At 47.1% G+C, this 13,614-nt stretch overlaps 1 protein-coding gene across 1 annotated transcript in view; it reads left to right on the top strand.

The window, feature by feature from the left end:
• The window catches only part of p4htmb (prolyl 4-hydroxylase, transmembrane b), a gene marked incomplete at both ends in the record, with an annotated part of 33,810 nt that overhangs the window by 443 nt on the left and 19,753 nt on the right, over positions 1-13,614 (top strand). The window contains 3 exons of the mRNA XM_084315775.1: positions 90-171; positions 6,290-6,486; positions 11,719-11,815. Of these exons, the coding sequence (XP_084171901.1) occupies positions 90-171; positions 6,290-6,486; positions 11,719-11,815 (376 nt within the window). The remainder of the gene's footprint in view (positions 1-89; positions 172-6,289; positions 6,487-11,718; positions 11,816-13,614) is intronic.

Raw genomic sequence — 13,614 nt, 5'->3', positions numbered from 1 at the left:
CTCTCTCTCTCTCTCTCTCTCTCTCTCTCTCTCTCTCTCTCTCTCTCTCTCTCTCTCACACACACATCTTCCTTCTATTTATCTTTCAGGTGGGACATGTCCAGAAGGTGTCACTAGTGCCAGGCAAAGTACATGAGATGAGGACACTTAGTCTGAAACCTCTGCTGTTTGGTGAGAGTACATCCACACCCTCCTATGATCTGACACTGTATTCAGGCATAATATTTAAAGCTGCACCTTGTGGTTTTGGAGGAGTACTGAATAAAATATCCCTGGAGCTGTTTGAAACTTGAATAACAATGTGTGTAGATATGTGTTTTCCACCAAATTGTAAAAAAGTACTGAAAATGGCTTAACAGCATCTCTACACCTTTACGCTCATTGAGAATGGAAGAATATATAAATATGCTAATTGGAAACAAAGCACCCATTGATATTTTTACCAGTAATTCCAAAAACTGTAGCCTACCTACTCAGCTTTCAAATCATATCCAATCACATTTATTTGTAAGGCCCGACAACACACGTTAATGTCCCCATGGGCCGGACACGTCTTCTTTATACAAGTCAAGAAGAAACATCACAATAAATCAAGAACAAAACAAAAACACCATGAAGTCCAAAATAAAATGTAAAATAAATAAATAAATGCAACACTCTCCCAGACATACCCCACGCGAAGGTAAGGAAAAACTCACTAAACCCTAGCAATAGGAAAAAAGCAGTTCAAGGGGGGATCTCCCTTCTTAGATGTCGGTGATGATAGTAGTTGCTATAAAACAGGCAAAACAGTTGGTAACCATGTACATACAATACGTGTAATGAAACACAAATAAGGACATGCAATAGCAACTGGGTACTGGGGTACATAAGAACATTTTGAAAGATTAAAAATAGAGCTGATGACGGATCCATTTGAGGTAGGCTTTCACCTATTAGCGGCACCAATGTACAGTTTCTACGTCTAATGTATATACTCTTTTCTTTCTGGACTCTTTTTGTATCACAAACAGTACTGTAATTGCAAATCTGGTATGTCATAAATGTATAGATGTAGCAGTACTGTCTATCGGTATGTCATGTATGTCACATATGTTACGATGAATTGAAAATGGGGGACCCTGATGTAAACAAGACGAAAGTCTTTCTCTGGTCTGCATCCCCTTAACAATTGTATGTATTGAGCTGTACTGTACTGTACCCATTCTGCAATCTGTTAATAAAGTTTTCAATCAATCAATCAAAACCACACATGCAACTCAGATTTCAGGGAAGTACAGAGAAGCTCTCCCTCTCCAGGGGAAGAAAGCTTTGCACAAATAGCAATCTGTATAGTCAAAGCCATGCCTTTTTGAGTAAAGGACCATACCAGTGTAATTTTGACTTATCGCCGGAGATTGCCTCAGTCTTTACAAATTTTGTGTTTGTTGCATAGGTGTGTATAATTTGTGTTTCAGTTTATCTCAGGCAGCGTACCTTTCTGAATGGCATTCACACTGCTGTCGATGTTGAAAGGGGGTGGAAATTGCTTTGTGATACTTGAAAGTTGTTTAGAAGTCATTAGGCGTAGGACAACCCTTGTGAAAGCCACAAGGTTGTATGTTTTTGCTAATATTATTACTTTATTACCCGACTACAAGCCATCCAAATCCATGCATCAATCAGGATCACCCGGAAGATCATACCAAGCGCACCCAGAAAGTGAAACCAAAGGTTCGACATGGGGATTCTAATGGCTTGTAGCGGCAACATTTACAGCAACATTTGCGAAAATAATGCAACCTAGTGATTTTCACAAGGGTGCCTAGTGACTTTCAAACACACCACACATTACACACTACACACACTACATTACACTGTTGGGTGGAATAAACCTTTACAACTATTTGGGTGGAATAAACCTTTACAACTATTTCTCACGCTAAGGGATTTAACTAGAGATGTCCGATATTATCGGCCGATATTGGCATTAAAATGTAATATGGGAAATTATCGGTATTGATTAAAAAGATTTGTTTTTATTTTATTTAACCTTTATTTACCCAGGCAAGCAAGTAAGAACAAATTATTATAAAAGCAGCCTGACCATGGGTGCCCTCGTGGCGCACCGCATAGTGCCTTGCACACCCACGCGGCCATCCCAGGTTCGCATCCCGCTCCCGGCGATATTTGTCGCATCTCTTCCCCACACAAGATGGCAAGATACAACGTCAGGAGAGCAGTAATAGAGGCAAAACGGCGTTACAGGGATAAAGTTGAACTTCAGTTTGAACAGGCTGACTCTAGAGGCATGTGGCAGGGCCTCAGAACAATGACAGACTACAAAGGAACCCCCCTCAAACTGAACAGTGACATCTCCTTAGCAAATGATCTCAACTCCTTCTATGCGAGGTTTGAGGCTGTGAATAACAACACCAGCCTACAAACCACGGCAATGGGGGGGGGGGGGTCTGCTGATGGAGACTCAGTGTTCAGGGTAACAGAGCATGAGGTGAGACGGATCTTTAAAAAAGTGGATATCAGGAAGGCAGCAGGACCGGACGGCATCCCCGGCCGCGTCCTAAAAGTCTGTGCCGACCAACTGGCCCCGGTATTCACTGACATCTTCAACCTGTCCTTGGAACAGGCCGTCATCCCCACCTGTCTGAAGAAGTCCACCATCATCCCTGTACCCAAAAAATCTACGCCCGCTTGCCTCAATGACTACCGCCCTGTAGCCCTCACCTCCATAGCCATGAAGTGCTTTGAGAAGCTAGTGAAGGGCTACATCTGTTCCTCCCTCCCCATCAACCTGGACCCTCTGCAATTTGCATATCGCCCCAACAGGTCCACGGAGGACGCCATAGCCCATGTGCTGCACACAGCAGCATCACATCTGGACAAGAGGCAGGGGAACTATGTGAGAATGCTGTTCATCGACTACAGCTCAGCATTCAATACCATAGTCCCCTCCAAACTCATAGCCAAGCTCAGGGACCTGGGCTTGAACTATGACCTGTGCCAGTGGGTCCTGGACTTCCTGACGGGCAGACCCCAGGTGGTAAGAGCCGGCAACTGCACCTCCTCATCCATCACGCTCAACATAGGGGCCCCCCAGGGCTGTGTTCTGAGCCCCCTCCTCTACTCCCTGTACACACATGACTGCGTAGCACAGCGGAACAACAACACCATCATCAAATTTGCTGATGACACAGTAGTGGTGGGCCTGATCTCTGCCAACGACGAAAGGGCCTACCTGGAAGAGGTAGAGAACCTGTCACAGTGGTGTCAGGAGAACTGCCTCTCCCTGAACGTCAGCAAAACAAAAGAGATGATTGTGGACTTCAGGAGGTCGGGGGTCAAGGACTACAGCCCCCTCAGCATAGACGGGGCACCAGTTGAGAGAGTGAACAGTTTCAAGTACCTCGGAGCCCACATATCCGAGGACTTGACATGGACCACACACATTGACAGTGTTGTGAAGAAGGCACGACAACGCCTCTACTTCCTCAGGCGCCTAAGGAAGTTCCAAGTCAGTCAGAAGATCCTTAGGAACTTCTACTCATGTACAATAGAGAGCATCCTGACCGGCAACATCACCTCCTGGTTTGGGAATAGCACTGCACAAGACCGTAGCAGACTACAAAGAGTGACACGCTCAGCCGAACGCACAATTAGAGGGGGGCTTCCCACCCTCCAGAACATTTACAACAAGCGGTGCAAGGGGAAGGCTAAGAGAATTATTAAGGACTCGAGCCACCCGAACAACTGCCTCTTTGAACTGCTGCCGTCAGGCAGGCGATACCGGAGTCTTATGGCGAGCACAGAAAGACTCAGAAGGAGCTTCTATCCCCAGGCCATCAGGCTGCTAAACGAACAATAATCGCTAAACGAACAATATTCACTATGCAACAACCATCAAATGCACACAGCACACACACCCACACGCACACACTCACTCAAACAACAACACACTGCAGCACCCACTCTCCACACTTTAGATCACACAAACACACTTACACTTTATATTTATTGATAAAGGATTTGCACTACAACTCGTACACCTACTGTGAATTGTACCTAAACTGCACCTCGTCCATTTATGCCTTGCATTATATAGTATTGTATATTAGTACACTGCACAGTATTGTATATTGTATGGTAACTACGTCTACGAACATTGTACATATGTCTAAACTGAACACTGTGACCTCTTTTTTTACTTCTAATTTTTACTATGTTTTTATTTCATACTTACCTTGTCATGCACAGTCTCTGGAGCGCAACAGTAAGAAGCATTTTGTACAAAAGTATTCTGTACTTCTGTATGACAACTATTAAAGAAACTTGAGAAACACATCTCCTCCCGTTCGCCCTCTCCTCTGTCGGTCCTGCGTGACCAGTAAAAGCTGAAGAAATGCTAAAAATAATATATATAAAAAAAAGGAGCCTGACCAAAAAGCAAAATCCTTTTGAGGGACGGGACAGGACAGGACGGGTGGGAAGCTGCAACAAAAACAAGGTTATGTACATGCATACAAGTAAATAAAATGCTAAATTACAGTAGCAATAGTATACAAGGAAAATTACAATGAATAAGTGAGAGATATCGGTGTTTTCAATGTATGTAATGTATATTGGGGGAGATGACAGCAGCTGGAGGGGCCAGGTCAGAGAGGTCGAAATGTGCATGGTTTAGCAGAGGGTGGTGGAAGCAGTCAGTGTGAGCAGCACACTGAGCAGCGAGCAGGGTGTTTACATTCCATCAAGAACATCAACAAGCTGATAAGAATAGCAACAGGCACAGGAGCGAGGGAGAAAGGTTTGATATCATTAATGAAACAGACGTTTAAAATGTGTGTTTAAAGGTTAAAGCTGTTGTCATGGCAGCGGCACATAGTAACCAGGAGAGGGGCGAGGCCGTCGTTGCTATGACGAAGATCCTATAAATCCGACAGTGTTTCCGGGTGTAAGGCAGACCAAGAGAGACTAGGGCAGACCAAAGAAACGAATCCCACGGGAGAGAAGACACCATCAGAGACTTTGAGACGGCTCCCTCCTCTCATCACAGAGAGGGGGGGGGGGGGGGGGGGGGGGGGGAATGCCACATCATCATTAGCTTTGGCTAACACGAGGAGGGTTTTGGCTAACGACAAAGGACTGAGCCACTATTGGACTGAATAGCAGAAGAGGCGATAGCAATGACAATACAATCTGATAACATCTGATTATGAGGTTCTGTTGATATAATAAACAACGCTCTTCCAAGAAAGGTATCATGCTGTCAAGGTGTCGAATTCTTACGAAGGTGGTGAATTATTATGGTTGCAGATTGGATTAACGGGGAAAGATAAGGATTGTACAGCCAGTATGAGAAGACGTCGGAGAGAAACAAACACAACGCAGAGGTCAGTAGATGGAGAGGATAACACAAGCCAAACAGACGAAGACGTGATACTGGCTGATTGATCAGAATCTAACATAAGGGAGAGAGAAGGAAAAAGAGAAAGGGAGAGTGAGAACCAGAGGGAGAGCGAGAAGAAAAGGGGAGATGCACAGATAATGTTTACATTTAGAAAGCCTTGTTGAATGCATCCAGTGAAATTAACCCATCAATGCATACTTTTATTGTCAAAAGTATGCCACTGAATGGCATTCACACGCTGTCGATGTTGAAAGGGGGTGGACATTTCTTTGTGATACTTGAAAGTTGTTTTATAGTCATTAGGCGTAGGTAATTAACCCTTGTGAAAGCCACAAGGTCGTATGTTTTCACTAATATTACTTTATTACCCGACTACAAGCCATCCAAATCCATGCATCAATCGGGATCACCCGGAAGATCATACCAAGCGCACCCAGAAAGTGAAACCAAAGGTTCGACATGGGGATTCTAATGGCTTGTAGCGGCAACATTTACAGCAACATTTGCGAAAATAATGCAACCTAGTGATTTTCACAAGGGTGCCTAGTGACTTTCAAACACACCACACATTACACACTATTACGCTATTACACTGTTGGGTGGAATAAACCTTTACAACTATTTGGGTGGAATAAACCTTTACAACTATTTGGGTGGAATACACCTTTAAAACTATTTGGGTGGAATAAACCTTTAAAACGATTTGGGTGGAATAAACATGCAGTTAAGGTGGCTGTTGTAAACAATACCCAGGCCCAGGTACGATGGCGGACGGTTATCCCATGATTTATGACGTAATGTTGTCTAATGTAATTAGATGGTATCGGCCTCAGAGAAGAGTGTCCTCCTCCCTACAGCTCTGTCTCTCTGTGCCTCACTGTGCAGAGATTCCCGGGTTCCTGTCTGACGACGAGTGTCGAATTGTGATGCAGCTCGCTCAGCTCAAGGGTCTAATAGAAAGCCAGCTGATGGTGCAGGAGGGACAGGAAGAGCTGGCAGAGGAGCTGAACCTCAGTCCAGATGAGATCTTCACCCTCCTCGATATCAACCAGGATGGCCAGTTGCAGCTCCACGAGGCACGTGTACATTAATGTGGCTTGAGAACAGGACTTCAGACGTATATAGTTATATTATCGTATAGCTCCGCTCTGCGTCATACTGGAATACACTTCCATATCAGTCTAAGCACTGAATAAATCTTCACATGCACCTATATACACACATCCATCTGGCCACACCCCCATCCGCTCCTCTACATAAGCAGGGGTGTGGCCATACTATCAGCTCCTTCCTTAGTTTTCACCACGGCAAGTGCCTGTACACCACTTTGAGATGGTGAAGTTTTGAAGAGGAGATACGATGAAGGAGCTACGTTGACATTATATCTTTGTTTTCTCTCTCACTATTTTCGAGGAAATACAACGATAATGTCTTCGCCACTGGGGTGTCTAGAAGATGATGATCATTCTGACCTCCACCGGCATTTTTGTATTAGGGGCTCGCGTCGCTGGCCTAATCCCCACCTGCATTCCTCCAAGCTGCAGCTGGACAGGTATTACCTCCGCTGCTGCAGCTGGACTATGCTTGAGAGGCGATTGGCTGTTGTGAGAGCTAGCTGCCTCTCCGGGTGAGTGATGGTTTTGATATGCGAGCGCCAGTTGTGTTGTTATGAGGGGAATAGCTACACGATTTACGAAAGCCGGCCCCAGGCTGGTACCCTTTTTTCTGCCTCTTAACGGCGTGGAGAGGGTTCTGGTTTGACGCCCACGCTGCATGAGCTCCTCATCGGGAGCTCTACTTGCCTGGGACCGTGTCCGAATCTGCGGTTCAAACCCCCGGATCTCTGGACTAACGGATACTATCTGTCACCGTGCGAGGCCCCATCTTTCAAGATGAAAGTTACCCAGCACGAGGGAAGTGGGTTTTGGTGTTTCGTTATCGGAATTTCTCCACGCCCCACGTTGGCTGCAGCCCATGGGGAATTGTGCTGGCACCGCTGTATCTGTTAATCACCGTTCTGAAGACTGTGTTAACTTCTTTTTCTCTTCTCTCTTAGGATGAGGAGGGGGACAGACGGCGGCTGTCTGAAGTGTTGGCCTATATTGTGTTCTCGTTGTACAGTTCGGTGATAGCTGCTTAGCTTGCGTTCTAGCTGGGTTGAGCTACCTGTTAGCCAGTTAGCTGTTAGCTGCGGCGCTAGCTCTGTATGCTCGCTAGGCTAGGAACGTTAGCCTCCTCAGAGTTTCAGAGCCTCCTCCTCGGAGAGTCCTAGTCCAATTGTTACATAGCTCAATGTTGCAATATTTCTTTTCAATTTATTGCTCACGTGGGAAGTCTCTCTGGGGGTTCCCCGTCCCCTCCTTTATGGAGCAGGTTGACAGGGTATTGTTTAGGGATTTCCCTGACTCCTCACCTGTAATGGTCTGTTGAGTCATGGGTTTCCCCCCGTCATAGGGTACGTCGCTCCCCGTCCCCTCTTTTATGGAGCATGGTTGACGGGGTGTTGTTTTCCCTCAGCCGCGTCATATGGGACCCATGTCTGTATTTTTTTCTGTGAAAAAAGCGGCTTCTTGTCGTTCTCCCAGGCGGCTTGGAGGAACGGTATCTGGGTTCTTGTTAGAATGTCCATTGATATGTTTTGGGTCTCGAGTCGACGTGTACATAGTGCTGGCCCTGGGTGCTTCTGATAGGAACCACGCATGGGCTTGCGTGCCTTGGTTGCTCATCATGGGGCAACTGGGATGGAGTTTATCTCGATGAATTCTCGTTCATATCTGGGGGATGTTAACAGAATAGATCAAAGCATTGGTAGAGGGGTCTCACGCCCTTGGGGTGGGCCACCGGGCGCGGTACGAAGGGGACCGTCTGTGTGGCGCCCTCTATAATGTTTTGGATCGACACGCGTACCTACCCCCCTCCTGGGACTAAGGATGGCGGGCACGGGACTGATTCTGGTCGCGCCGGTCCAGGTCAGTTAACCCGCCGGGGCGCAGATCTGCTGTTCTGGTACCCTGAGGGACTTGTGTTTTTTTCGGGGGGGGAAATGCCGGGTCGGCCCGGGCGTTGCAGGGTTTGACGTTATGGAGATGTTCGTGGTTGTGTTACTACGTGTTACCCCTCACTGTTGCTTGGTCCATGTTGTGTTGTACCTTGCGCTGCGCTGAGGGAGCCTGGTCCTTCTCCATTCTTTTTCGCCCCTCTCTTCTCCTGCTTAGGCAGGGCTGGGAGGGGGCTGTTGAGGTGGTTCTTGTGGAACTCCCCTGGCATCCCTGTGTACGTACCGGTCCGCCGGGCCCGGGTTCGAAATTGTTTTCGTTGACCCGTTTGGCCTGGGTTAACCCCTTTTTGAAAACTGGAACACTTGTACTGCGGTATAGCCAGTGTATACCCGCAGTTGTGTTTTGGAGTTTTTTATTGGGGGGTTATAGGAACACCCGCCTCATGTTAGAACCAAGGGGGTGGTTGGTTCCCTGGTGTGTTGGTAGCGGAGTCAACTCTTGGGGTAGGCCGGGTTTGGCCCTGTCTACCTGTGAGTGTGCCCCCGCACCTTTCATGACGTCTGCCAATCATGTCAGCCTTCTCTGCCTCGGCCCCTCTAGAGAGTCAAGGTTTTTTTTGTGGAGGCTGTGACATGGTGCACAACATGCCAGCATACGCCCCTTCCGCCAGGGTGCTGTTTCAGCAGACCCCTTTGGCGCCTGTCTAGTCCGCAGTGCTCCAGGCTCAGGTCGAGTGGCCTGTTGCCTGGATTGAGGGATCGACCTCTTTTGGGGGTCGTCTCCCCAGTGCGCTGCCTGCTCCCGCTGTGGGTGTAGCCTCTTGAGTGCTTCAGGCTTACAGCCATACCAACCTGAACACACCCGATCTCGTCCGATCTCGGAAGCTAAGCAGGTTCAGGCCTGGTTAGTACTTGGATGGGAGACTGCCTGGGAATACCAGGTGCAGTAAGCTAGGCGGCGTGCTGTAGGGGGGAAGGGCCTGCTCTTGGATGGGCCCTGTCCAAATACGCTGGCGATGTGGGGGGTGGTGTCACTAGCAGGGTTTCCGTTAGAAAAAATTGTTGCCGGTCTCAGGGTCAAATGAGAGAAATTCTGGTCAGAGTTTATTGAGCTTAAAAACAATTGATAGGCAGGCTATATAAAGAATGACATCCTCAAGGCATGTAGATTTATAATATTTTAACTTAAAACTACTTTTGCGTATACAGTCATTATATTCTAAATAAAATAAGTCCCGAGACTCCGTGCTGCTGCTGACTTTAAATCAAATAGGTGTCTGTGGGTAGTCGGCCCGACATTAATAAACAGCAGTCTGTTATAATCACATTTTTATGAGCTAACGAATTCCGTTATATTGGACATTTGTATTAATTATATCAAGCGAAGAACTGAGAAATTTGGCAGAGAGAGACGGCAACATTATCGTGGGTTTGCGTGATGACTCTCCACCTCCCAACGACTTATTTGCGAGAGTATGCCGCTGCAGAGCCACAGATTCAGCTGTTTTCAGGCCCTATCTGGGGACCGCTCAGCAGCGCCCCCCACCCAACAGCTGAATTGCCAATGGCTGAATTGGAGTACTGCACTGTGCCGGCACAGCTGGTGTGCAGCTGCGGCTCTGCAGCTGCATGCACTCGCAAATCTAGCAGCAAGCTCCCGCTGACACGTCATTGTCATTATTAGACCTGCTTGGTGAAGCAACGATGAAACAAATGTAATGATTGTTTCGTTCATCGCATAGGCTATTTAATTTTAGCCTATTTTAATACAATTCAAATAATCAAATTGTGCTTAGAGGGAATTATTTTCACCGGACATTAACACTGGAGAGATTAAATATGTCGGACTTCAACAGATTGTGCCTGTCAAATACCGGTAATTACCGGACAACAGAAACCCTGGTCACTAGTGACCGCCTGGTGGGGTCTCGATGCTGCGGCGTCGTTGGCCTCTCCAGGCCCCCTTTTCCGGGGGGGTCCAGTCCCTTCCTGGGTCTGGGTCCTCCTTCGCGCTCCGCTGCTACGGCCTTGCCACGGGGTTGGGCTTTTGCTTTTGACCCTGTGATATTAGGGGTTGTAACAGGGGTTTTGTTCCTTCCGTTCGTTCTTTAGTGGCATGTGGGTTGCGCGTTTGTGTAGTCGTGGGTGAGTCCCACGGTCTGCTCACCCTGTGCGTTTGAGTTGCTATACTCCTCTTCGCACAGTCGGATCCGATACCCTCCCGTCCTCCGCTAGGGGGGTCCGAGGGCTCGGGTCCTCCCCTGTTCTGATGGTTGTGGGGGGCCTCAGCGGCTACATTTGTCGAGCTCTCACTCTGCTTAGCTCCTGTATTCCAGTATGACGCAGAGCGGAGCTATACGATAATATAACGTACGGTTATGTATATATAGTGACGCTCTGCGTCGGACTCACTGAGGACCCCGTGGTCTTGCCTTTGTGGTGAAAGACTTGGGAAGGAGCTGATAGTATGGCCACACCCCTGCTTATGTAGAGGAGCGGATGGGGGTGTGGCCAGGTGGATGTGTGTATATAGGTGCATGTGAAGATTTATTCAGTGCTTAGACTGATATGGAAGTGTATTCCAGTATGACGCAGAGCGTCACTATACTCATATAACTATGGTTATATACATAACCGTACGATTCGTTTCTCACGCTAAGGGATTTAACTAGAGATGTCCAATATTATCGGCCTACCGATATTGGCATTCAAATGTAATATGGGAAATTATCGGTATCGATTAAAAAAATTTGTTTTTATTTTATTTAACCTTTATTTACCCAGGCAAGCAAGTAAGAACAAATTATTATATACAAAAGCAGCCTGACTAAAAAGCTAAATCCTTTTGAGGGAAGGGGGGGTGGGAAGCTGCAACAAAAACAAGGGTATGTACATGCATACAAGTAAATAAAATGCTAAATTACAGTAGCAATAGTATACAAGGAAAATTACAATAAATAAGGGAGAGAGAAGGAAAGAGAGAGAGGGAAAAAGAGAAAGGGAGAGTGAGAACCAGAGGGAGAGAGAGAAGAAAAGGGGAGATGCACAGATAATGTTTACATTTAGAAAGCCTTGTTGAATGCATCCAGTGAAATTAATCCATCAATGCATACTTTTATTGTCAAAAGTATGCATAACGTTGTGTTAATTCCACGACAAGAGATATGTGATGTTAGTGACCTGGGGGGCCCGCATATATCTGTATCGGTTGATATCAGTATCGGAAATTAAGAGTTGGACAATATCGGTATATCGGTAAAAAAGCCAATATCGAACATCCCTATAACTAAATTATTTCCCGCTGGGCCTTCCGCAGATCCTGACGCACTCTCGGGTGAGGGACGGCATCTGGCTCACCCCTGAGAACCTGAGAGAAATCTACGCCGGGCTCAAAGCTGACCGGGATGGTAATGGTAAGAAATTAACCATTTTGTCATTCTAAATATTAGTGGTTTCTTGCTGGGTTCTTGTTTGACATTTGAAGAAGAAGTATCTTATTTGTCATGCAGCAACATACACATGTAAGACGGGCGACACACAGGAACACACACACACAAGCATTGGGTCACCCATGAAATGCCTCTCTGCACTTGACCCATTCCGTCGTCCTTCCCCCCCCCAAGGGCAGTCAACTTTCCAGTCCTATGGATCCATGATAGACTAGTATATCTTCATATTCAGTAAACATTCCAGCCCTACATGGATCTATGATGGTATACCTTCATATTCAGTTTACCCTCATATTCAGTATACCTTCATATTCAGTTTACCTTCATATTCAGTTTACATTCATATTCAGTTTACATTCATATTCAGTTTACATTCATATTCAGTTTACATTCATATTTAGTTTACATTCATATTCAGTTTACCTTCATTCAGTTTACCTTCATATTCAATAGACCTCCCACCCCTTTTGATAGTCTAGTCTAGTTTGATATCAGTGAGCTGGATACAATCCTACCTGGAGGGGAGAGAACAGATGGTGGAGGTAAACGGTACCCTATCCCCCCCCCTCACAGTGAGCTGTGGTGTTCCACAAGGAAGCATACTAGGACCGCTACTATTCCTAATTTATGCAAATGACATGTCGTCAGCTTGTGACTGCAACTTGTTCCTGTTTCGGACGACTCAGCCCTGCTGGTCTCTGACAAGAACAAGTTACAGGTTGAAAAAGCCCTCAGCTCGGAACTAGGCAAAATCTGCATATGGCTCGCCGACAACAAACTATCATTACACATGGGTGTAGCCGGTCTGATCTTGTCTGCGTTGTGTTTTAGTCCATTTGACCCCTGTTAAGTGGGAGTTGAACCCCGGACGCCTGCGTCGCGGGCGGCATCACAGACCACTAAGCAAGAAGTGAATTCACTACTTGCTTCCGGGTCTGGATGCCTCTGGGGAGTGAGTTTTACTTGCAGTACCGCTTACCATCCACAGCCACGTCACTACTTGTACCCGTGACTGTGGATATACTGCGGTACCTCCGTTACACTCACCCCCCTAAACTCACTCCACCCAGGGCATCCGGGTCTAACGGCACCACATGTAGCCGGTGTGATCTTGTCTGCGTCGTGTTTTAGTCGATTCGACCCCTGTTAAGGGATCGCCCTGAGTGGGAGTTGAACCCCGGACGCCTGCGTCGCGGGCGGCATCACAGACCACTAAGCAAGAAGTGAATTCACTACTTGCTTCCGGGTCTGGATGCCTCTGGGGAGTGAGTTTTACTTGCAGTACCGCTTACCATCCACAGCCACGTCACTACTTGTACCCGTGACTGTGGATATACTGCGGTACCTCCGTTACACTCACCCCCCTAAACTCACTCCACCCAGGGCATCCGGGTCTAACGGCACCACATGTAGCCGGTGTGATCTTGTCTGCGTCGTGTTTTAGTCGATTCGACCCCTGTTAAGGGATCGCCCTGAGTGGGAGTTGAACCCCGGACGCCTGCGTCGCGGGCGGCATCACAGACCACTAAGCAAGAAGTGAATTCACTTCTTGCTTCCGGGTCTGGATGCCTCTGGGGAGTGAGTTTACTTGCAGTACCGCTTACCATCCACAGCCACGTCACTACTTGTACCCGTGACTGTGGATATACTGCGGTACCTCCGTTACACTCACCCCCCTAAACTCACTCCACCCAGGGCATCCGGGTCACGGCACCACATGTAGCCGGTCTGATCTTGTCTGTGTTGTGTTTTAGTCAATTCGA

This window comes from Notolepis coatsorum (genome assembly GCF_963971535.1).
Source record: "Notolepis coatsorum genome assembly, chromosome: 6".
In the NCBI taxonomy this organism is placed as follows: Eukaryota; Metazoa; Chordata; class Actinopteri; order Aulopiformes; family Paralepididae; genus Notolepis; species Notolepis coatsorum.
Note: the sequence above shows the minus strand (reverse complement) of the source record. Positions and strands in the feature narration are given on the sequence as shown.